General features: G+C 43.2%; 4 protein-coding genes across 4 annotated transcripts; 3 read left to right on the forward strand and 1 right to left on the reverse strand.

Annotated features, from left to right (window-relative positions):
- Positions 1-2,661: 2,661 nt before the first annotated feature.
- Positions 2,662-3,571, forward strand: J4E83_000690 (uncharacterized protein; the record flags this gene model as incomplete). The annotated part of the gene is made up of 3 exons (XM_049327651.1): positions 2,662-2,782; positions 2,842-3,209; positions 3,260-3,571. 3 exons carry the CDS (start codon positions 2,662-2,664, stop codon positions 3,569-3,571), a joined length of 801 nt encoding a protein of 266 aa, XP_049193796.1.
- A 339-nt stretch (positions 3,572-3,910) lies between these two features.
- Positions 3,911-7,045, forward strand: J4E83_000691 (uncharacterized protein; the record flags this gene model as incomplete). The annotated part of the gene is made up of 1 exon (XM_049327652.1): positions 3,911-7,045. One exon carries the CDS (start codon positions 3,911-3,913, stop codon positions 7,043-7,045), a length of 3,135 nt encoding a protein of 1,044 aa, XP_049193797.1.
- Positions 7,046-8,043: 998 nt separating this feature from the next.
- J4E83_000692 (uncharacterized protein) lies at positions 8,044-8,790 on the forward strand (the record flags this gene model as incomplete). Its single annotated transcript, XM_049327653.1, has 3 exons — positions 8,044-8,195; positions 8,283-8,478; positions 8,554-8,790. 3 exons carry the CDS (start codon positions 8,044-8,046, stop codon positions 8,788-8,790), a joined length of 585 nt encoding a protein of 194 aa, XP_049193798.1.
- Positions 8,791-9,185: 395 nt separating this feature from the next.
- J4E83_000693 (uncharacterized protein) lies at positions 9,186-10,502 on the reverse strand (the record flags this gene model as incomplete). The annotated part of the gene is made up of 2 exons (XM_049327654.1): positions 9,186-9,870; positions 9,922-10,502. 2 exons carry the CDS (start codon positions 10,500-10,502, stop codon positions 9,186-9,188), a joined length of 1,266 nt encoding a protein of 421 aa, XP_049193799.1.
- Between the last annotated feature and the right edge of the window lie 15,537 nt (positions 10,503-26,039).

Consider the following 26,039-nt stretch of genomic DNA (forward strand, 5'->3'; position numbering starts at 1 on the left):
TCCCCATCACGTCGTTCTTAAAGACTTCTCCTCGGCTCGATGGCGCGCTGGCTTTTCATACATCATATGCGTAGCCGTAGCCATCTGGAAGGACTGATAAAGAATGGGTCCCAGTCTTTCTGCCCTGATGGTTTTTAAGCTGTCGTCCTGGTACTGGTATACCTGGAAAGGTCCTAGTTGGGAAGAAAGATCTTCGTGTCCCAACAGCCGATATCGTTGGGTTCGAAGACTCCTTGTGAACTTCGATATTTTCGAGGAGCAGAGTGTGTACTGTACTCTGCTCAATTTGAGTAGTAGCAACGCGATGCGCTGGGCAAGCCACGATATTAGAAGAGTGCCTCTCAGTCGTTTTCCAAACATAAACGGACGTCCCCGTTCGTGTTTCTCCAGCTCTCTCAGTGGCCCACCCTAGCAGCCTCAGGTACCCTAGGCATATAGGGTGGCGGCGCTTCAGATGAACACCTCCCATCCCAGCTCTCCGCCTTCCCGCCAATTACCCTTCCAGACGGTAACCGCACTGTCGCTATCCCATCTTCACTCCTCAACACCCTTAGCCCGCTTCCCGGTCCGCCGTTCATGCGCAAAGCACGTTCTTGGTCGTGTCTTCGACTCCGGCTACGCACGTAGACTAGGCTGAGGACGACGCCGACGAAAGCGCCAACGAAGATAATGATGATGAGAAGGACGGTGCGGTGGGTGTTGCACGAAGAGTCGTATGTCGTTTCGCAGTATTCGGAACGTTTTTGGTGATGGGAGGAGGGTTTGGAGACTGATGACTGGATGAAACGGGGTGCCATTATTTGTGTGGGTGCCGATAGTATGTAAATGTGTGTAGTATAAGGGATATACCAGATGCAGGCCGTATACACACAACACAGTAGGTACAATCGAATCTCTCGTGCGTAAAAGTCCTTGGTATGAACAAAACACCCCAAAGCGCGAACCCACACCCTACATATCCCTTTTCCCACTCCCCTCTCCCGGTCAATCACCTTCCTCCACATACACAACTAACAACAAGCCACCATCTCGGCCTTAAGGCGCAGCAAGCAGCCTCACACGACTTGTCAATCTGCCAGGTTCCCGCTTACATTTGGTACCGCGCCTCAATAAATCTGAGAAGAGACATTTTTGCGCCGTGCCTTGCCTCAGGCGTCTAATCGCGGTTTCAGCATGGGCGTTCTTTCGTTGGTTGCTGGCTTTGCGGATGGGTGGTTGCATGCACTGCCCCGCGGCGTTGGGCCTTGGAGGCAGCCTCACCGGGCAGTTTCTAGCGCGTGTACGAGCGAGGCGCTGTGGGTAGGCATGCGCGCAGCGTAGGCTTTCAGTGACATTGTTGTTCTGATGGGCGAGCACAATGGGGGTATTTTGGTGGATGAAAGGCGTTGTTGGAACAATGCACTGCGTGCACTGCGGGAGGCAGCTGCGACCGGCTTGCCTGCAGTCCGCGACACTATCCTTTCGAGCGCACAGCGGCTGGCTTTCTGGTGACCTTCACGCAGCGCGCACATGTCTTTGTTGTTTCCGCCCGCGGCGTTGCTCTACTTCAGAGTTGCTTATCAACTTCCGTTCTCAACTTTGGACGTTTCAACTGCACTGTGAAGGTTGTTGGGCGGCGCTTCGCGACACAGAACTGTGCCGTACTGGGGGGCTTAGCTGTGCCTTCTTCGCGCAACATGTGCCTGGATGTTAGGCATCGTGTAATCGTGTGATTGCGCAATTGTGCCTAGGCGGCCTACAAGGCGGTTGCTGAGCGATCAGGCCCAGGGCGGTTCATCACAGAAGGCAGGGCAGGGAGGGCGCAGTTGGCGAGGCTGCCGCAAGTTGAGTCAACACGTTGCTTTCGGCATGCAGATGACCAGAACGGTAAGTGAACGCAAACAATGTGGAATGAGAGCACGTAGCGTTGCTTCTCTTGCTTTCACCCTCAATCTGTTTCTTGCACGACCGCGTGTTGGACATGCATGGCCTTCAGGCTCTCTCAGACCATTAGAGAAAGCCATCACAGCCTTCTCAGAGTCTATATGCAGATAATTCATGATTGCGTCTGCAGCCAAATTCATAAGGTAATGAGCTCATATAGTAACATACAATGTCATCTCGATAGCTACCTCAGCGAACTAGTGTTGTCCGAAACCGCGTTGACTGACTTGGACTGTGCACTCATACGCGTGTGTCAAACTTCACGCGCACCATGGACCTTTATGTCCCGAACCCGAACTGGACACTCTCGCCTCGAGGCCGAGCACCCAACTGGCTCAGGGTCCACGCCACGCTGGTCGACATGGGTGACGTTCCAAAAAGTTCACTTGGAATCCCCCGCGGGGACCTTTCGGTATCCCCGATTAGGCAATCCACAGAAGATGCCGGGAGGCTTCCCCGCAAACAGAGCATCGCGGTCTTCCACAATCGTCCATGCATGCCGTGGAGGAAGACAGTCCGAGGCCAGACCTATACCAAGAGAGTCCGGTGATCAGACTTCCGCCTGGAGCCGGTTTAAAAGTCCACAATGGCCCCGGCTTGCGTGGAGTTGACGAACCGATCTCGCATTTCTTGTTTTGTATAAATACCCTTCCGCGAGCGACGTTGTTTACGCATACTTTGATCTTCAGTTCTGTTTCGTCTCTTTTCGTATATCGCTGATATTCAATGATCCAAACCATGCCTGCTACCCAAGGACTTCCAGAGTTTAGCCTAGCGGGAAAGGTGGTGCTGGTGTCGGGTGCTGCTCGAGGACTCGGTTTGACACAAGCCGAAGCGTTGCTGCAAGCTGGCGCACGAGGTATGCATCTCCACATGTCAAGAGCGACCGGAGGATATCAAACTGACACGCGCCTGCAGTGTACGCACTTGACAGACTCGAAGAACCCTCAGCAGACTTTGCGCCAATCGCCGAGAAAGCAAAGAAAGAATACGGAACCTCGCTCGAATACCGCCAAATAGATGTTCGAGATGTGAAGAAGCTCCACGAGATTGTGGAGGAAATTGCCAACAAGGAGGGCAGACTGGACGGGTTGATCGCTGCTGCCGGTATTCAGCAAGAAACCACTGCGCTGGAGTACACAGCTGAAGACGCGAACCGCATGTTCGAGGTCAACATCACCGGTGTAATGATGACTGCGCAAGCAGCCGCGAAGCAGATGATCAAGTTTGGAACTGGAGGAAGTATCGTGCTCATCGCCAGCATGTCCGGTACTGTCGCAAACAGGGTATGGCGGTCCCAAGTCCTTACCGTTTCTCACACTAACAACGTCAACAGGGTCTCATCTGCTCAGCATACAACGCGTCCAAAGCTGGTGTAATACAACTCGCTCGCAACCTCGCATCGGAATGGGGCGAGCACAACATCCGCGTCAACACAATCTCGCCAGGATACATTGTGACGGCAATGGTGGAGGAGCTCTTCAAGAAGTACCCAGAGCGAAGAGACACATGGCCAACGCAGAACATGCTGGGTCGTCTGTCGAAGCCGGAGGAATACCGTGGTGCAGCAGTCTTCCTGTTGAGTGATGCTAGTTCATTTATGACTGGCGCAGATCTGAGGATGGATGGAGGCCATGCTGCGTGGTAGAATGCGTAGATAGTTAATTGCTAATACAGAGTACGATGTTCAAGCCGCTGTTACTTTGGGAATATGTGAAGGTGTTCTGTCCAATACGGAGCTTCGGAAGTCCGTGGGACGATGCTGAGTAAGCCGCGATTGTCGCAATGTGGGCAGGAGGGCCAGGGACGTTCGCTGTCGCCAGAGCGCGGTTGGTCGTTCTTTCTGCGCCATGAAGACTTCAAACGGGTGACAACAGCACGACTGGTAGGGCAACACCTGCCATGTGCCACTCAACGCCTATTCCATTATATTTACACCGCGGCGTAACCAGCTACCGCCCGTCCAAGACCAAGCATCGTTACGAGCATGACGGCGTCTACGCCCTCTACCCTATCCCGCTCTAGGAACGCCATATTGTTTCTCGCCGGCGTATCCGCTGCATACGCGACGTATCTTATCGTCACCAACGTCCAGAGCCCCGGCGCAGGCGATGGCCTCCAGCGCAGCAATGCGGTCCGTAGACGGCGCCCGCGCGACCAGCCATCGGCACCCTCACTCCCTCTGAACGAACGAGACATACCATTTCTAGGCCTATATGACCTACTCGGTTACCAAGTACCGCTTGACCCTCGCAATCTGGGCACGCCGAGCGAGTTACGCGATACGATCTTGCGCGCGCAGCCACACGCCGACAATGAAACGATAGAGCGTCTCACCGAGAGCTTCTACAACGAGTTCCTCGACCGGCTACTAGTCGTACTCTACCCAGACCGCGCTCTGTCCCCGTCGCAGGCAGATGATATCCGAATCTGGCTGCAACATCGCAACCCCGATAACGCAGGAGTGCATCGTGCTGCAGTAGCCCGCGCTGCGGCAAGGCATGCGCAGATATTCCCCTCTGGCGATAATCCTGCTCTCGATGACGCCGAGAGCGTCGCAGCTACCGACCTGTCGTTGGGAAGCGACGAGGACGCGGATGACGCCATCGATCCCGAAGGCCAAACCCTCCAGCGCACTTTATACCATATTGCGGAAGATCGCGCAAGACTGGAGGGTGTCATACATCGTGGAATCACATGTAATGGATGTGACGAGAAGCCCATCCGCGGAACCAGGTGGCACTGCGCCAACTGCCCAGACTTCGATCTGTGCTCCAACTGCGAAGCAACCAATTCACATTACAAGAACCACATCTTCTACAAGGTCCGCGTGCCCGCGCCATATCTGAGCCTCCAGAAACAGGAACCCATCTACCCCGGCAAGCCTCACATGATGAGCCCCTCGATCGACCCAGCCCTCAAGAGACGCCTCGTAGCCGAGACTAAGATGGAAGCAGAGGAGATTGAGGCACTGTGGGACCAATTCACTTGTCTCGCAGGCTCCGAGTGGGCGGGTGATGCAACTGGGGTAGGATGGGCCATCGATCGACGCGACTTCAACCACGCTTTCATCCCTCGCTATAACGGCTTCGTCGCCGCGCCGAACCTCGTCTACGATCGCATCTTCGCATACTATGACACGGACAAAAATGGCCTCATCGGGTTTGATGAGTGGGTCAAGGGTCTGGACGGCATGCACGATTCTGATGTGAATGTCAAGGCCAGAATAGTCTTCAACGGATACGACATCGATGAAGATGGCTACATATCGCGCAAGGACGTACTACGCATATTTAGGGCATACTACGCCATCGAGAAGGAGGCTACACGAAACTACATCTCAGAGCTGCAGGACGAAGTGACTGTGCGAACAGCTTTGGACACAATACGCTCTAGTCAGCCACTTGGCTCTGCTTTTACGCCCCGCAATATGGCTGCCTCGAACACGAACAACCGCCGACTACAGCAGAAGCGTGAAGAAGACGCAATTACGACTCCACCGCTGCTTGAGCACAATAGCGATGTAGCAGGCCGGGCTGAGATGATCGGGACCGCAGGTGTTCATCACGTCGCACCCACCTATACACGGCAAACGCCAGGGGAACAACAGGCGGACATCGTCACTCGGAGATGGGCCCGCAGGCAATACTACATCGACGAAGAAGAAGGTTTAACGCGGCCCGAAGGGTTTGAGGAATCAGACCCTGATGAGCCAGAGACTGCCGATGGGGTGAACGGAATGACTGAAGCCGCAGACACAAATGGAGACTTGGCCCGCAACAGGAGCTCGCGGTCATCTTCAAGGGTCCGCTTCCAGGACGACGTGGAGATGGACACACGCTCCAACGCCTCATCATCCAGGCCCGTCGGAGAGCGATGGGGTGGCTATGAGATACCCGAGCCCGAACAAGATCTTGGCAAAGAGGTACTGTATCAGGTTACGCAGCAGGCTTTTAACGAATTGCTTAACCCGCTTTTCCTTGAGAAAGAAGACATGGCCATGGACGCACACGAGATGCGCAGCGAGCGTCGCGCGAAGGCAGCCGCTATCGACGAGCTGACTGTGCACCACTTCACAGAGAGTAAGGCTGCTGTCGAAGCCATAGTTCACGTCGGTGCCTTTCGATACTCCAAGTGCATGATCGACAAATTCTGTCGGGCCCTTAACCATGTACGTCCTATTAAAAGCTTATTCCGCAACGGTACCGACGATACGCCATGCACTCAAGAAGAAGCATGCCGAGTAGTCGAAGAACTCTACGACAGTGTGGAAGCGAAAGTGCTCCAATCCGTGAAGGTTTCCAGGCCCACAAATGTTGACAACATGACGACGTGGAACACTTTGTTGATCAGGTCACGGCTTCGATCAGAGGTTGTCGATGCTACCATGGAGTGTATAGACAACAAAGGCTGGCTGATACCACCACTCGTGAATGAGAGTCTGCCTAGTATTCACAGGGATCCTACCATGCCTCAATTCCGGCCGAACTCGTCCAATCTTCCACCTGCAGCGACTTTGCAGACTACCTCGGACAGCTCTTCAAATAGTAGTGTCACTTCCGACACTGATACATCCTCGATAACCTCGGGCGAAGATATTATGAATCGTTGTTTCTTCATCGCGGCAGGCCACGATGGCCTGGAACGTTATCCGGGGCAAAGATCCGTTGGCGAAATTGAGCCCCTGATACTTGATGGTATGGACTCTTCTGTTGGGGCTCCTCCGCCTGACTCTTCGGTGCAACAGCAAGATAAAGAGGACGATCCTTACACGATCAACTGGCGATGGTACACCGACAATCCAGAGTTGTACTATCTCTTCGCTCAAGACTCTGAGGGCGTGGACACATTTCTTTGCGCTCATAACCCGATCAATCATTCCGCGAGTCCACATGATCCGGAGGCGAATCAACTTAAGCCGTTGCAGCGCTCCATTCGACAGCTCGCTATGAACCCGAAGTCCAACTTACATCTCATAATGCTAGCGAGTCTTGAGGCTGTTGAGCAAGAGATTGACGAGCGAAAAGGAAGCGGGCTGGTTAACTTCGAGGAGTTTTTGGAACTTATGAGGCAGGGCAGATTGAAGTTCCTTGAGGCTTGGATGGAATGGGTAAGCATGTGAACTCGTGAGCAAGAAAATGGGCGTCCTGCTATGTTCACTTCACTCAGACTTCATATGCTTAAAGGGGATCTTGCAATTCCGACACGCCTCGGCCATCATTCAGCTCACTGTGCTGACGATTACATCTAGCCTAAGGCACTAGCGATTCTCGGATTTGACTGACATCGCTTGTGTAGTTTCTACATTTGACGAGTCTCTCATTACGATTTCACAGCTTGGCTTGCGACTGAGGTGTTAGTCTGGAGCCAAATCTGGTTGGTCAAGGTGGCACTATGACGAGGGATATACATATCCACGTGAGGAGGAGCAGAAGAAAAGCAAAGAGGTGCCATTAGCTCAAAGAGCAGAGGCAATTAGGCCCCCAAAATACCCAGACCTTAGGTCTACAAAATGGATGCACCACCAGTCCCGATGTTTTGTCCCGGCTGCTACTCCGACATGTTTCATTCGCTTCGCTTACCTTAGTCTTCGACCTCAGCTGTATGCAAGCTCGCCCACCAAGCCTCATGCAACACTGGATATCAAGTTCCACGTTGAGCCCGATACACCGCTAAGCCACGATCCGGGACTGGAAGTATTCCGTCTCTACCGTGACGATAGCAAGCGATCAGCTGATGCACAGCCTAGCGATGACGCCACCCGAGCTTCTCCAAGGGTGGTCTTTTTTCTAGCTCACGAGCTTCCAGCTGTAGAAGACCGTGTGAACCTGGCAAGGTAGTGAGTGGAGTAGGGTATCCTTCTTAGGCCATGTCATTGTTTCCCATTTCGAGGCCGCAGAAACGGGAGATGGGCTCAGCCAGCCGGATATTCCAACCCTATGATATGAAGCCAATGTTCTCAAGCCTAGCGTTGGCGTTCGAGGTACTCTAGCGGCATGCATCAGTAGTGATCCCTCAAGAGTACATAAAGTCTCTCATCAACACACATAATATGCTTCTACTCACGTAAGTGTTCAACACGCCGCGACACCGAACTCATAGTCGAGCCATACAGCCATCATGAAACTCTCAACCCTTTTCACCTCAACTATATTCACCCTTGCTGCTGCCTCATCCTTCCCTAGCCCCGAAACACTAGCTACCAGCGACATCTGGATAGGTCTGAACCTGAACAAATGTCTGGTCAACGCTGAGGTCATCCCCCAGGCCAAGTGAGTCCCCATTAGTAACTACCACAGTTCTCTCCAAGACTTCCAGAACCTCTACTCCCTCAATACATCAGCCTAACAACCACCCAGTCTCGCAGCACAAAAGGTCGTAGCCAAAGAAGTCATCGCCGCCTACAACGCCTGGGACATCGAGCGTATCCTCGGCTACCGAACTCCAGACTGCAAGCAAAACATCCTACCCGCCAGCCTAAACCGCACAGCCATGACCAACGACGAGTACCGCGTATTCTTCAAAAGAATCGAGCCTTTGTACAAGAACTTCACGGTACACACCATCCTCATATCTCAAAAGCACACCAACACACCAACACAGCCAGAAAACTGACCAAGATAACTACAGGCTAGAGTCCTACAAGAAACCCACGACCCGGAGGCACACACTTGCATTATACATGCGCGCAGTACGGCGACGACTGCGATTGGGCCCTATGGGAATGAGTATGCGCTTATTTTGACGTTTACGGAGGATGGCACGAAGGTTAAGTATTTCGATGAGTTTGTGGATTCGGCGTATACGCTGGATTATGGGAAGAGGTTGACTGCTGCGTTGGCGAATGGGACGGGGACGGGTCTTTAGGGGAGATGGGATGGTGTTTGTTTGTGGGGAATAGGTTTCACGATATATGAGAATATATAAGAGTGGTGACAGTGCATCGTTTGAGAGATGAGTGGTCGTGATGTTCGTCTCTATTGTCTATGTGTTTGGGTGGAGCCCTCGCTCCATGCATGTGTCACGCTGTTATAGCGACGGCACTTCTAGTGGTGGTGGTCACTTGTCTACTGTATTTCCTCGGCAACGATACATGGACGTCGTTCTGCGTTCGCGCAGAATGACTCCAGTGGGCCTCTTGTGCTGACTCTGGGACGACCATAAGAGGTGCAAGTCCCTAGTCTTTGCCATTCTTGTATACATGTAGACCGCCGATGCATGTCGTAATGATAGTTTGTTGTTCTGTATCCAAGAAGGCAGCCTCAAGGTGCAATGTGAGGTATCGCTTGCTCCTTCAAACTCAGATTACGACTTCTGTCCGTATCTGTCGTCTCCTCGCTCCATCGTCCTGTCGGTGTACGAGGTCGTGTGATACGTGCCTCGGCGTCCATCTCTTCAAAGTCTTCTGGCTGTGCTGGTTCGCTTATAACCTTGGTTGTAGTGACCAGCTTGATGTCCTTTGTACCGAACCCACAGAGATCGTCTGAGCTTTCACTTCCTGACGGTAGTGTTATCCTACTCTTCGATCGTCCTCTCCTTGTATGTGCGTTCGTCGCTTCGATTGTGCATTCGCCTCCAAAGCGCTTGGGCTTCTCAATCCAGAACGCAGCGAAGGTGTCCATGACGTCGTCGTCAGAGGGTGGCTCATCGGAGAATATCATGATGCGTCGTGTGCATGCATATAAAAGTACATCTAGCCAACCGTTTGATGTGATCATTGCTCCTGATAAGCAAAGGCGAGCCAGCGAGGGAGGGTTACCGGACATGGAAGCCATTCGGGCGGAGGCTAGGGGAATAGTGCATACGACGTAGACGAGCGGGTATACGACCATGAGGTTTGCGATGGAACGTACGCGCTTGGCTTCTTCGGTCGTGTAGTAGCCGGAGCGGATTCGGATCGATAGCATCGCATAGATAATGGCGTATATAAAGACGTTTCCGAATTCACTGCAACAAGTGTTAGAGTAGTGACACGTCTTGTGGGTTTCAAAGACTTACAACGCAAAAATCCAAATGTAGTGGGTCCATAACCGCAAGTCTTCTAGGTCGTGATGGATCCAACACCATACTCCGGATCGTACGTAGATGCTTTGCCCATGCATACCAAGGCCAATTGAAGATACCCCCAAGATGAAGGCCCATAGGAGAAAGATGCAGATGTAGAAACTCCGTGGCTTCAGGCGGAAGTCCAAGATGACGGAAGCAAATGTGTGCAATCCGATAACGAAGCACCAAACTCCACTTCCCAAGTCACCCGTGGAGACCAGCCAGCCCTGCGCAAAACATATTGGATTGGTGACTTCAACGGATCCCAGTCGTAGCCATTCGACGTTCAGTAAGAAGGCAAGCGCCTGTTGGATGTCCGCCCAGAGGAGGTTGAATATCAAAATGACGAATTGGTTGCTTCGTTTCGACCGTAGTTGCCAAGATACCAGTTTATAGGTGAGTAAGAAAAGCAGTGCTACTGATGCGAAGAAGCTGATGAATCCCAAAGCGACAACTGAGCGTAACCATGGATGAATATGCGCCGGTAGGACGAACGAGGCCGATTCGACGTCCAGGGGTTCCCGAATGGTCATTGCGATTGACGAACGATTGATCCTGCAACGTTTCGAAGGGTATATAGGGTACACCTAAAAAGAAAGAGGCCTCCGGCTGTCCAAAACTAACATGTCGAACCTAAAGTCAAAAATATATCGTAGGCGAAGTAAAGTAAAAATATGGCGTTTGACCGAGCACCAGCGCAGGCACAGAGAGGCACTACCCTGGGGGCAAGCGGCGATGATGTACAATCGGCTTTAGGGCCCCAGCTTGCTGAGAGATGCCATGAACCCACGACAAGGAGTATCGTAATCTACAGATCCACTATAAGCTGGGGAGAAGAGACGCGATGACCCCGGTCCCCACCCATCAACGCTAGCGTCGCTCGTGGCATCCACATGGTCCTAGCCGAAGCGTGGGAAGGTGCTTGCTAGCCCACAAGCGTTGCAGCGGGTTATATGCGAAACGTAGCAGGAGGTATTCCCGGCGCGTGGGGATGCTCTAGAAGGCAGTGGCTTCAATCTTGCGCCCGCCGTTATGTCGTCTTTTGCTTCGTGGTTTCTGCGCAACACGGTGGTCTGTGAAGCAACTCACCCGAAAGTCAACAACAGCTGAACCTCCCACCTGGGATGAGGGGAACAGAGCGTCATCTGACAGGCGTGCAATCATGCATACCACCGACCCAAAGACCGACCTGGGGCACGGCCGGCATTACTGTATTTCGAGTGTCGAAAAGTCTCGGCACCACTGGAGAGGGTCAGTGGCTTCGGCTGGGCCACGAGGAGCTCTTCCTTCGGTTAATGTGAAGGTCAAACCTCAGATCGTGGTTGGTGGATAGGCAGCGGGAGCTTGTGGAAACACCGGATGATTACACACTCGCACGCAATGAGCCGTGTTCTTCTCAACGACATCGTGTGCTCATCGAGTCCAGGTCTCATGTCGCGGCGCGACTGCGGTCGTGATGAAGGTCACTACAATCTGATCGGCGCTAGCTCCGGATTATCCCCCAGGACAAGATCATCAACACCAGGTTCTCCTAACCAGGTTCCCTCTGGGTGCAAAACCTCCGTCACGAAGCGACGCACTGAATCTCACTAACATGATACGCTCTGAACACTGTACGTTCAATCTCACGCAAGCTTCAAACATCGGGCTATCCGAGCGTAGTGTCAATGGCCCGCCTGGCCCGCCTATCCCCAAAGCAGCCGGACTGCCGGCGGGTTCTGCGCACGGCTGCACACCAAAACCATGGCGTGCGCAGGTTGACGACAAATGTGGTACCCTTCGACTCATCCACGGGAGATGGACGTGGGTATCTTTCTAGAAAAAGAGGTATGGAAGCCCTGGTGTGCACAGGCATCGAAACGCATTCGAGCCATGCGACACACGACTCGGAACACAAGACACAAGATCTTGATTAATCAACAACAGCTACTCCAATGAGCTCTTCTCGTCATGCTTTGAGGAGGGCCTTCTTTTGATGAGTGTGCGCGCACGGCCCGTTAGCCTTTCTTTTACCCCGGGAAAAATGACTTGGCCGAGCACAGTCGCGATCCTTCTCAGCCAGCCAAGTGCCTACGCCCGATCATGCGTAATATCGCTTCTGACCTTCCGTTCGTGGAAAGTTGCTCGAGGAGCTTCAGCCTTGTATGACAATACGATGGCTCGCTGCACGTAAAACTTTCGGCATCTGCGTCCTTTTTCGCCTTCGGCCCGCTTCCCACGACTTTCTACCGACCGCGACAGAAGCTACCGCCCTGCTGGGCCAGTACGAACTGGTTTTGGGAGGCAAGCGCGCATGTGAGAGAGGCCGTCAGCGTCTAGAGCACGGAAGAATTAAAAGCTTTCCTACTGCGATGTGAGGCATAGGGCATCGTATACGCAAATAGAGAGCTAGAAGTCAAGAATGCTTCTTGCTGTTCTAAGATGCTTATTTTTCGCCGCTCTGGGCTACAGCGTAGGAGAAGAACTATTCACACCTGTTCGGTTTCTTCCTTGAATGGACAACAGCTTCGTGTCGCTGACATGCGCATCCGGCGCATCCGAATCTCTGCGCACGCACCTGGGTTTTGCAGATCTGACATCGATTATCTTCCTTCTAGAAGGTTTCCGCTATAGTTTAGATGCGTCTAGATACGCGTCACGGTTCTGCACTAAGCTCGCTTGAGTGGATGTAGAAGGCGCAAGGCGTTGGAAAGGGGTACTGACTTCGGAGAAAAAGTAAAGTATTTTCCGCGCAAACCAGTAGTGTAGTTGCTAACTATGAAGAGATGTGTTAAAAGAAGCGACATGGAACCTCCACTTCGCGATGGAGCCGCACACTCTACGACCGTAACTAATATAAAGTAAAATGTGGCATGGCAATGTTGGCTGCAAAGGAACGAAACGAAAGGTACCCATAGAAACGCGACCACTGGCGATTGTGAATCAAATACGGTCGTCGAGTTGCGATAAATTTGCCCAATGGAGCCGCACGTACGCTGGATAAAAGATCTGGACTCCGAAGCCAACGTGGTAACAGATACACCAATATCCGCGGAAGGAAACACACGCAACAGCCTGCGCCATGCCTTTGTCTCTTTATCTCCCACTCTGTTGTTTCGACTCGCTGTGGCTTCGCTCAGCCTGTGAGCTTCACTTCCTTTTTGATCTCACTTTCCGAAGCTCCCGACCCTTCTTTTGTACCCTTTCTCCAGATTCTGCGGTGGGTCTGGGTGACCTTTCCTCGGTTCGCTCAGTAGGTTGCTCTTGTGCTAGCCATGGCATTTGTTGTTGCCCTGCGCTCATGTATCCGCTGTCGTTCACATGTCTATCACCATGATCGTAGTACGTGGAATGCGCCTGGCTGTCCGGTAAACCCATCGGTTGACCTGGATGGTATTGCGAAGCAGTCCCAGAGTTTGAGACATCGGACGAACTGCGTGGTGACTCGTCATCGATGCTGGGCCGAACGCGTGCTATCTGACCGAAATCGGTGGTCGCAGGTCTTGGGGCTGGCGTATTGGTGTAAGCTGTCGGAGGGACAGTTTTGGCGGTTGTTTGGATTGGACCGTGGATACGAGCGTACTCGACAAAGGTAGCATCGGTGGGTTGAGTCTCATTTCCCATGATACTCATGCCACCTGCACTCTGAGTAAAATTATCGAACTTGACGCGTGCGTCAGGAAGCCCGGTCTGGCGATTGAACATCGAGTGCAAACCATGGTTCGTAGAGTTCGTCATCTCAAACTGCATCGCTTTCAGCAAGCCTCTACTTCAAAGAGGCGAAGAGTGAATTACCTTGAACCCCTTTATCTGTTCCTCTCCCGATGCGTCTGGTGGAGACGATTTCTTTTCACCGCCTGCGGTATTTGCACTTCGTGAATTTTGCTTCCCATAACCACTCGCGCTCTCTTGTACGGGAGTACTTGGAGAAGACATATTGGAGATCTCGATTGTCTCTCGAAGATCTACGAGGGCGTCGTGGTGTGTCTGAGAAATGTATAGATGAAGCAACGATCTCTTTTTGTCCAGTGACTGGAATGCTGACTTGATCTTCTCGTGGGCCGTGATTGGGGTCCAATTGATACCTAGGACTTTGTTGGGCCGCAGAAGGTGTAGCGCCTGGCACGCGAGTCCAGAGATTGCTATCAGTACAGGAAGGATAGATTCTTCGTTCGCAATAGTCTGGCGCGAGAGACGCTGGATTATCCTCAGTAAAAGACTGATGTTCGACTCTTCTTCGCGGTAAGTTGCATAGCCGTCTTTCAATTCAGCGCATAGTTTCTCCAGGCGGCCGGATGACAAGGCTATATAGACTAGCAGCTGGCTTACACTTGCCGCGCACCCAACAATCTCCATGACCATATCTGCCCCAAAGGCGGATACGTCGCACAAGTCCAAACGGCTAAAAGGAAGGCTGTTGCAAGAGTGTGCATTTTGTTCCAAGAGGTGCAGGATGCGGTCACCATATATTCTTCCGGTGAAAGAGCACAGGTGCGACCACTTGTGAGGTTTCAGAATAGTGTCGGTTTGTCATGCCGTAGCCACTAAATGAAGCCATATTCGGGTGTACAAGGCTAGATTCGTAGCCACGGACCGGTGAAAGCATGCTGACAGAAGAACGCCGAGATTCGTCTGTTCTATTCTGGCAATAACGCGATCGCATGCATAACAGCCCAAGTTCACTATGCAGATTTGATTCTTTGAAGAAGATCACTTGTACGCTATCTGGGTATCTCGATGAGGAGTACCTAGGTAGCGCCACCAACTTCACATGGTTACACAGCTCAAGTTAACAGCCAAACACATTTCCTCCTCGGAACAGAACATCGCCCCAACGAGTTTCGATTGTCCCGCCAAAGATTGGCGGACCTGCAGATTAGGGATCTGATGGAGCAAGAGCCCTGGAGGTGTCACGAATGATCTTTTGGCCCTCGAACCGATACTCAGCCTTGCGGTGCCAAGCTACGAGTGCACCTTGCAACACAGCCTTACAGTGATCTCAATGGCCGAGATGTATGAGCAATCATCTATGGGTGCATACCCCAATCATGTGAAAGAGAGCTCCTTGGTGAAAGAAGTGTCGACGTCGAAGAGATGCATGCCTATGAGTCGTTTACTACCTAGGTACCTTGACTTATTCGCCTCCGACCAGGCCTTCCAACTGTTTAAGAGTAGCGATTTGCTGAGTTCCGGTCAATGAAGATTAGTAGGCATCCAAAGAAGGCAAACCCCGGAGCCCTACCTGTCTTGAACCCAGTTAGGGTCGAGGCCGACTTCGGGGCGGCCTCCAAGGTGATTTATACTCTCTACATAGGTAGGGATGTAAGGCTAGAGCTTAGGCAAGGGAGATGTGCTCCGTCTTCGATTGTTTCATCCTATCGATAGGGTGTGTATGCACTGGGGGTAGAAGTTGTGTTATTTACGGAGCGTCCTTCAAGGGAGAAACGGCCCCTGATAGTGTACCGGGGGCAAGAGGCTCTGACCATGTGCTCCAGGGCGTCGTTTAACGCTGGAACTTTGGGTATACTCGCACCCCGTATATGCACTTTCGCTCGTCCACGTACTCCCATTTCTCGCCTAACTTCTCCGATGGTGCAGCCCTATCATGGCGAATAATGCGCAGTTTGATCTTCGCAACAACAATGACGATGGCTTGACTTCTATGGGGAACACAGCACCTCAGTCCAATCAAAGAGTAACGGTCCATGTTCACGAGCGGAATACGAGAACAGGTTCACAGGAAGACAGTCGAAATTCAGCATCAACCCAACGGAATCTCAGTAGATCATCACGCCAAAATGCCAGCGTAAGCTCGCAAAGTCATAGCGAAATAACTCAGCAAAAGAGGAGCTTCCACTACGGCAGGCATCATCTCAGACATCCCGTGGCTATTGCAATGATCGTTGTTGCGGTTGTTGCGATCTGCGCCATTCTGGGTAGTGTTATACCTACACAGGTCAGAGCAAACAATGAGAATCATGCAAAGGGCTCAGACGTAAGTGTATCAGATCCATATACGGTAGTTATAATGATTTAACATGCTCAGTCATCACCGAGCTCTCAACCGCCTCCAGACGGCCCGTCATCACCATCAAACACCACCCCAGGCACGACGATGCTTACTATTACATCCAAAAGTAGCGATGCCCTCGACACTATTCCCGCCAGTCTAAGTCCGTCCGCAACGGCGTCCACACCCACACAAACATCCCAGACTCAACCTAAATCCCAACCCGCCGGCGCCGACACCACGCCAGCGCCCACATTCTTGGCCCCTAAGGCGAAGTGTGAAAAAGATTCCGACTGCGGCACGAGCCCGTATCTCTGTCACACCAGAAAAGATACTGAAGAGTCGATTACACTAACAACGACTTTCTGTTGCGCACCGCATGTATCGGGTTGTCCCGGCTACAATTGTAGCAAGTCGAGCTTCAACGATTGTCTGGATCCTTACCCTTGTGACCCGAATGGAAGCACTTGCTTGTACATGACGTCAATAGGATGAGACTTGTTCATGGGAGTGGCGTATGGATGGCATATTGTATAACGATGTTTCCTTTCTTTGTCAGTGATACCTTAGCTCTTGGTTTACATCGCGAATCTTAGACAATACTACGTTGATGGCAGGCACTTGCTTGCAGTTGCACAGGCAAATGAGAGCGATGTGATCCTGTCGAGTACTGCGTGAGTGCAGTTGCTATGCGCAACCGGCGGAGGAACAGATTGGACATGATTTAGCAATTCCTGAGTCGAACCCTGAACTTATCAAACAACCGCACCCGCTTGGTGAGCCGCCTCTGGGATTGCCGACACCAAGCAATCCATACTTTCAGATTAAAACGGTTGAGGAGGCGATGTCTGCGTTTGAGAGTTGTACAAAAGTAGATGCATCGGGAGACATCGCGACAAATGCGGATATGACGGATGCTGCAGGATTGGATGACCCATCAACCACATCAATTCATAATCACGACGCCATTGACACCTGGTTGGACGGGGGAATCGCTGATGAAAACGGTGTGAATTTCGAATGGGAGTACGGCGATAGCCCATCAGGACCATCGTCTTACGCAGCATCAATTGCTTCAGTCTTCACCAGGAGCAGAGTATCGCTGTATCCCCGGCCCGCCAACCACATACCCACCAATACCACCAGTCTATCTTGCAAGCTTATTCAGATGTCCCACAGACGTCCACGAGAAAGACACCTGGATTCTAGACCAACTCCCGAAGCGTACGTGTGGTGAGCTGCGAGGTCAGGTCGGGCAGCCTGCTGAGGGATGGGGTATTTACTACGATGAGGGCTTGAACCGCGATACGCTTGCGCTCACCGTCCTCGTGGTGTTTCCAATCGCTAGTGTGCTTTTTGATGTTCTTTGGTCGCGGTTCCAGTATGATGTTCAAGGAGCGTTTGGCGTCAGCGCGTATATGGTGGCATGTTGCGCCGTACTGCTTCCTGTTATCGTCACGCGGTTGGAGAACAAGGGTTGATTTGTATTTGCACGAACTGAATCAGAGGGATCTCTCACTCCTCTTTTAGGGCCGCTATTCAATATTGAGACTTGTCCAGGATCGAGCAGTGCAAGCCTGCGAGATATATAGGTGTATTAAATTGTTATTATAAAAGCTAAGGTGCTAACTACTAAAAAAGAAGAGCCTATATACCTGTAAGGTAATTACGTAACAGCTTTTCTACCTAGTAAGAGAGTGTTATAGACTAAACTCTTTAAGACTATAAAGACTTAGTAATTTAGCGTATAAAGTAAAGGCTATATAAAGAACTTTCTTACTAGAGTAGTACGTATAAATAAACTAAATATAAAATAAAATAAGTAAAACTTATATTATATCTTCTCTATCTATAACGCAAGAAATACACTACTTATAGTAGCTTAGGCTAAGCTAAGATAGAGAGGCCTTTTCTAGTATATAAAGCTAGTAGCTATATAATACTATTAAACTAATATAGAGGTGTTAGCAATTATACCTTTTACGTAAGAAGAAATAATAAGGTAAGAATATATAGTCTATTATAGAGGTTAGTATACTAGAAAAAGAATCTAAAGAAGTAACTATTTTATAAAGAAACTATTATAAAGAATAAGCTAGTATAAAAAAACTTTTAGTAAATAAAGAATTGTATAAGAGTTTTAAAAGCTAGAAAAGTAATAAGTTAGAGCTACCTACTTTAATAAGATTAATTACTTTACTAGATACTTATAATAATATAAATGTATAGATAGTATTAAAGTAAGAATATATAATAAAAACTTTTATTAGAAAGCTAAGATAGCTATTAGATACTAAACCTATAAGTAATAAGAAGTAGTTTACTAGATATTTACGTTATTATTAGTATAGAAGTAGTGTAAGAGTAATATCTAAGATTTAAAACTATAGCCTTATAGAGCGCGTATATATATTATATTACTAGAATAGAGTACTTTAAGATTAGTTAAATAGATTATTATTAGAGTTATTTGCTTTATTATTTATAGTAGTAAGAGTATAGTTATTAAGTAGAGATCTAGTAACGTTATTAATAATTTAATCTTTCTTAATATTCTTTTTAAGCTCTTCTACTAGTAAGTTAACCTACTCTTTAGTAGAGAGGTTATTAATAAGGTCTTCTTTAGTAATATTACCTAGTAGAGTATAGTAGTTATCTACCTAAGATAGAGCTTCTTCTCTAGTAGACCTAGTACTTATAATAGTGCTTTTGCGTTAACTACGTATTAAAGTATCTCTAATAGTTTTATTTATAAGAAGAAGCTATTACTTAATATTATATATATATTATTCTTTTATAGTCTAAATAAACTTATTACTAACTTCTTTATTATGTCTACTATAAGTTCTATTAAAATTATCTTCTATAGTAGAGTTATAGCTTAGTAAGTACACTTATCTCTTACGTAGTAAAGGTTAATTAATTAGAGCCTTACGCTTAGGTATAATAGTAGGTTTTAGAGTAGCCTTAGGCTTTAGTAGAAGCGTTCTAGTAGGCTTCTTTTAAGGCTTTACTTTAGTAATCTTTTTCTTCTTAATATTACTATTAAAGTCTTTATAGCTATTAAGTAGTTCTTTCTTAGATAGTCTAGTATTTATGTTATTCTTAGTAATAGAAGTTTTAAGGTAATAAGTTCTAGACTTCTTCTTAACTAGTCTAAGAGATTAGTTCTAGTTCTACTTCGCCTTTACTTATTACTTAACTTCTTCTTTAGTAAGGTAGACCTTTTTAATAAATTAGTATTTTAGAATAAGCTCTAGGCTAGTTTATATAGCGTTATACCTATATAGACTCTTACGCTTAGTACTTTTAATATTAAATTCTACTTCTTATAAGCGTAAGACACTATAACTATTAGATTTAAAACACTTATTATACTAAAGAGAGCTCTAACCTTTTAGATAGAAGTAGTTTTACTTTAATTTATAGTTAGTTCTTACCTTTTTATTACTTTTCTTTCTATTTTTTAGTACGCGTATTTAGTAGTAAGAGATTTAATAACTTAGATAGAAGCTCTAATTACTAGAGTTATATATAGTTATTTCTGCGGCTATACTCTTTATATAGTAGAAAATATAAGTCTAGACAAAGTTACTATCTTTATACGCGTTTAGATTATTTAGAAAAATTATCTAGAGTAGTATTTAGTATATATTAGAATTAATAAGTATATAGAACTTCTTCTTATACTTTCTATTTAGATTCTTCTCTATAAAGTAGAATAGTTTCTTACTCTCTAGTAGAAATGTCTTAGTAATTACTTTGTATTTCTTTACTATACTTATAATAGGTTTCTATATCTTCTATTTCTTCTTCTAGTTATATAGAGTAGGTATATATATAGTAAGGTCTTAATATTTCTAGTAAAAAGTAATATTCTAAGCGCTTATACCTTCTTCTAGATCTAGAAGATTATTACTTAGTATAAAGATCTAGTAATCTTACTTATAAAGTATTTTAATAACTTACTTATTATAAGTAGTGCTGCTATTAGCAAGAGTTATATTAAAGAAGATTTTTACTATTATGCTGTTCTTATTCTTAATTATAGAGAATAAACTAGCTTTTAGAGTCTTCTTACTACTAACTATTAGTAGAGTATTATTCTAATATATAGTAGCAAAATTCTTAACCTTTTTAAATGTATAGTAGTTAAATTACTAACTAATAATAGTATTTAGGTTCTAAAGGCTAATTCTAGTAAGTATACTACTACGCTTACTTTTAGAATATACTACGCTCTATAGGCTAGTAATATAATACTTAATTATTATAGTAGTATTATAGTAGTACTACTAAGTAGTTTTATTAACTAGAGTATAGATATTATAAAGCGCGTATATAATAAAAGTAACTATAGTAGAAGCGTAATCTTACTAGTCTTTCTAGCTAAAATTATCTACTATATTATATACTACTAGGTCTTATTAATATTTAGAGTAAGAAAATAGCTAGACTAGAGTTAATAGCGCTTTGCAGCTACTATTTACTATACTAGTAAGAGCTAGATTTTATAGGCTTACTTAGTTTGCAGACGTAGCTACCTTATTATAGCTATTTTAAGGTTCTATAGAGAATTAGCCTTATAGTAGACTTTAAGTTACTATAAGTAAAGCTATACTTAAAGTAGAGTATATAGAAGAGCTTTTAGAGTCTTCTAAGCTATAAAGAAGGTTAAAGTTAAACTTAACGTTAGGCTTAGTAAGAGAGTTATTAACTCTATTAGTCTAAGAATATAAAGTTAAGTTATATATTTTAGAGCTTATTAGGTCTAGAACTTAGTAGTTCTCTTATAATGCCTAGAAGCTAATATAAGAGATAAGACTTTAGTTATAGTGCGTAGAGATAAATTATAGTAGATATAGTAGTTAAAAACAAAGTCTATATATATTTAACTACTATAAGTAAGAAAGTAGAAGAGAGATAGGTATAAGAAAGCTAGTAGAAAAGGTAGAGAGATTTACTTTAAGTACTTTATAGAGTAGGTAAAAGTAAAAGAAAGCTATAGAAGCTATAGTTATAGTAGAAAATATATATTCTCTTACTATCTTAGTAGATTTAGAGTTAAAAAAAGTTATATTATAGTAAAAGATATCTTATAGATATAGTAATAAGCTAGTAAAAAGTTATAAAGTATATTATATATTAGCTATATATATAGATATTACTAAGTAGGTAGCTAATCTAATATACTTATAGAAAGCGTAGAGTACTTAAAGCTCTAGTAAGATGTAAGAAAGCTACTATTATAATATTAAGAGAAGAAACTCTCTAAGTAAGCTACTAGATAACTTAGTAGTAGTAGATAACTAAAAATATAAGAAAGAAGACTTAACTAAGTCTTTATATTATATAGAGAAAAACTAAGAATAAAAACGCTAAGAGAAAGTAAGTAACGCTAGTATAACAAAGAAAATAAGGCTATAAGAGAAAATTACTAAAAGAAAGAATAAATACTAAAAAAATAGAAAACTAAGTAGTAGTAGAGCGCTCTACTAACTATAGAGTAGCTCTCTATCTTTTAGAAGAGAGTGCTGCTAGAGCTTAAGAAAGTTTCTTCTTAGTAATATCTAAGGCTTAGTTATACCTTAAGTAGTTACTAGAGTCTAGAAGTACTACTAGAGCTTATTAAAGTTCTTTCTTATTAATATCTAAAGCTTAGTTATGTTTTAAGTTATTACTAGAGTTTAGAAGAAGTGCTACTAAAGCTTAATAAAGTCTTTTCTTAGTAATATCTAAAGCTTAGTTATACTCTAAGTAGTTACTAGAGTCTTAAGAAGATAGTTAGAACTTAAAGCCTTTCTATACTTTAGTAACGCTAGAATTATATTAGGTTTTAATACCTCTCTAATTAAGTTATTCTATAAGTTATAGGTTATATTATTATTAAGAGAGAGAAAGTGTATAGATAATAGAAGTAGTGCTATTATTATTATAGAGAGTATTAGTAGTAGGTAATATAGAGGCTAAGTCTTAAGTAGCGTTATCTTCTAGAGAATCTAGTAGAAAACTCTAAATATAGTAGTTATAGGTAGTCTTCTATATCTTCTAACTATAAATATAATTCTACTTATAAATTTTCTATTTAGTAAAAGAGAATTTAGTATTATAGTCTTTCTTAAGTTTACTTATATTCTAAAGCTAAGATAAAGTAAGCTATTTATTATAAGTTATAGAATAGTTCTACTACTTAATAAAGTACTTATATTAGCTAGTAACCTAATAGACGCGTTACTTAAGTATTTACTTAATTAGCTTAAGTTTAGGCTTCTATAAGGTAGTAACTTTATAGAGAATAGAAAAAGAATAATACTAAGAGTTTTATTCTTAGATATAGTAAGGTTTAAGCTAAGTAGTATTAATAATATTATATATTCTTAAATTAAGTAGACGCTTAATATAAAAAGCGTTTTTACTAATTTTTTTAAGTACTTTAAGAGAGCTATAGCGTTGTAAACTAAGTTTTTACGTAAGGTTACTCTTTATCTAGTATCTATAGTAGAGAATAAGAGTAGTGTAGTTACTAGGCTTAAGATTAATAGCTTAGTAGAAGTAATTATAAATATCTTTCTACGCAACTCTAGCGAAGTTAAGAGCTTCTTCTACTTCTTTCTAGTAATATAACTAAAGTAGCTTAAAGTCTTACTTAGTAAGAGTATACTTTGTATTAGTAAGGTTAATCTCTTATAAGAAGTTAAATTCTATAAGGTATTTATAAGAAGTGTAGCTAGTTAAAGCATTTTTACTAGTGTTTATTATAAACTATATATATACAATTACTTAGGTCTAGTTCTTATTAAAGTTTACTATAATAAAAAAGTGTATAGTAATAGCTACTATTTAGTTAGTACGCTTAGACTAGCTATTAGCTTCTAGATAGTAGGCTATAGTTATTATAAGCTTTATACTTATTACTTTATATTATCTAGCTATAAAACTCTTAATAAACTTTAGATTATAGTTACTAATAATAATGCGTTATATACTCTAACTAGTAAGGTAGTTTATATACGTAATAGCTACTAACTATTCTACGCTTATTTAGGTATCTTTACTAGAAATAATATTTATTACCTTAAAGGTATAGTAAGTTTTACTTAAAAATATATTATATCTATTAGTAGTCTCTAGTAAGTGCGTAATAATATCTATATAGATAACCTTAAAAAGTTATATATTTCTATTAATTAGTTTAAGTAATCTATATAGGTAGTAGTATATAGTCTACGTAATCTTATAGAAAGAGTAGAACTTTATATATAGTTTAAGGTTCTTAGTAAGCTTATAGATAAAAAAAGAAAACTTTATATATATATATATTTTATTAAAACTCTAATAGTATATATTATTATAAGCTTAGTAAAAGATCTCTATAGTAAGTACTTTAGAAATATAGAGACGTTTAGTACTATTAATTTAGTTTTAATAGTATAGAAGTCTATTCTTATAAAGAAATCTAAGACTACGTATTAGGTATAGCTTGTTTTTATTATCTTATTATTTACTAGATACTACTATAAGTACTTATAACTATAGAGTATCTATCTAGTATATAAGCTTTAGGTAGTTCTTAAACTTATTACTTATCTTAATAATTAGAGTATAGAAGACGTAAGCTATATCTTTAAGCGTGTTAGTCTATAGATTAGAATTTAGTATAGTATTAGGTGCAAGCCTAGATAAGGTGTTAGAGACTAGATATAATCTACTAGACTTATACTAGATATTAAGCTTATACTACTAGAAGTAAAGAGAAGCTTTTATAAGACAAAGGTTTAGGCTCTTAAGTAACTCTATTATAGTAAGATATTATTAATATATAATAGTAGTAATAGCTATATAATTAGTAAAGATATATATCTTTAGAGTAGTTTAGATTATATATAAGAGCTTTCTAACTATCTAGTAGAGATCTACTATCTTAAGTTTAGTAGAGTAGTATTATTTCTCTAGTTCTAATAGATATTTAGAGAGAAATATAATTAGCTATATAAATTCTCTTATAAAGTTAACTAAACGCTTTAACTAAGTAGTAGGTAAAGAGGCGTTATTCTAATAGCTATCTAGTACCTCTAAGTTAACTATAAGAAGTTCTAGATTATCTACTATATAATATACTATAAAGGTAAAACTATACTCTTTAGAGGCGTTTACGTTAATGTATAGAGTTTATAGATAGTTCTAGTAGATTAACTTAATAATAGAGTTCTATAATAACTAGACGTTATTAAATGTAATATAGACTAGACTATCTACTAGAATTATAGTCTATACTATAGTAATAGCTCTCTCTTAACTCTTTTTTTTAGAAGTAAATTACATAAGCTTAGTCTTAAGAGTAGTAAGTAGTTTTATAATCTAGATAAGATAGAGTATCTTATTATTAAGAAAACTAATTACGCTAATATACTTCTTTATATTCTTAGTGTACTAGAGAAAAGAGAGGTTTTATAGCGTGTAGATACGCTTCTCTATTAAGATAATACTAAATATATCTATCTACTACTTAAGAAGCTTAATAGTTAGATATCTAATAAAATATTTATCTAGTATAAGAGTTATACTATACTTATTAATTTAGTAGAAAAAGGCGTTAAAGTATTTAATATATTTGTTAAACGTCTTTAAGTAAATAATAAAGTTATTAATATAGGCCTTTACATAATCTACTATATTATAGAGTATATTATTACTAATTCTCTATATATAAGCTACTAAGTTTTTAAAGCCTATAGTATACACGTTAAGTATCTTAGCGCTATAGTAAGTATTTACTATAAACTTATATTAGTCTTTCTTGTAAACTTAGAATTAATAGAAATAGCTAAGACTATTAACTACTATAATATAGCGTGTACTATAGACTTAGCTAAGAATATTCTTCTAGGTAGTAAGAGAATAACAATTCTTAATTACCTAGTAATTAATATCGCGTATATTAAGAATAGGTTACCTCTTTTTCTTAAGTGCCTTAACACTATTCTTTTTTTTAACTACTTTTCTTTTAATAATAAAGATAAGAATAGAAAAGAAACTTATCTTTATAGCGCGCTCTATCTTATTATAGTCTATAAGCTTATTAAAAGTAGCGTTAATAATTTTCTAGTCTTTTAGTCTAGCAGAGTATACCTTAGATAGTATATTTTACTTTTGCTAGCTATCTCTAAGGTTAATTAGTATCTATTAATCTTTTAGAATCTAGGCAAAGCTACCTTAATTAATTTAAATCTTAGAGTATTACTTAGCTACTAAAAGTAAAGTAGATACTTTTGCTAGTTCTCTATATACTATAATTTCTACGTCTAACTTTATCTTAAACCTTATCTCTATTCTTAGTAATATATTAAGATCTAGTATAGTAGTAAAAGTATAATCTTTTTAGTCTAAGGCGTACACGCTATTAATGTTAAGTAGTATAGCTAGGCCTAAATACGCTTATTAGTAGAGTTTTACTAGGTTATAAGTATTATTATAAATAATTACTTCTATTAAGCGTAAGTTAAGTAGTATTACGTATAGTTATATAGTATAAGAAAGCTTCTTTAGAATCTTAAGTATATAATTATAGTTTAGAGAAAGTAGATATAAAGCGTACACTTTTACTTTTATAGTAGAATTTAGAAAGATTATAATAGTCTTAAGAGTTATAAGTTTCTATATCTTATAAGTAGTGTTATCTTTAGATTTAATAATAAGTAGAGTAGTTACTTCTTTATATATTAGTTAAACTATAACTTAAGTAGTAATATTAAGATAGACTTCTTATAGAATAAGAGTATCTATACTAAGAAGTATATTAGGTCTAAGTTTAGAGATAATATAAGCGTATACTTTCTAAAGAGTAAACACGTGCTTACTAGGTACTATAGTAGAGAGTATGTATAGAGTAATATATACAATCTATAAAGTAGTATAATTACCTAGTCTAGCTTTTATATATTAGATTAGAGTTAGTAGTTATTTCTACTTTGCGTTTAGAAAATTTGCTTTAATAAAGCCTTTATCTACTAACGTAATAGTAGCGCTAGTGTTAGAGTAGATAATAAGGTTTAGCTCTTCTCTTAATAACTTTACGTAAAGT

The sequence above is a fragment of the Alternaria metachromatica genome (genome assembly GCF_023757995.1).
Source record: "Alternaria metachromatica strain BMP 0045 chromosome Unknown scaffold_1, whole genome shotgun sequence".
NCBI classification, from domain to species: domain Eukaryota; kingdom Fungi; phylum Ascomycota; class Dothideomycetes; order Pleosporales; family Pleosporaceae; genus Alternaria; species Alternaria metachromatica.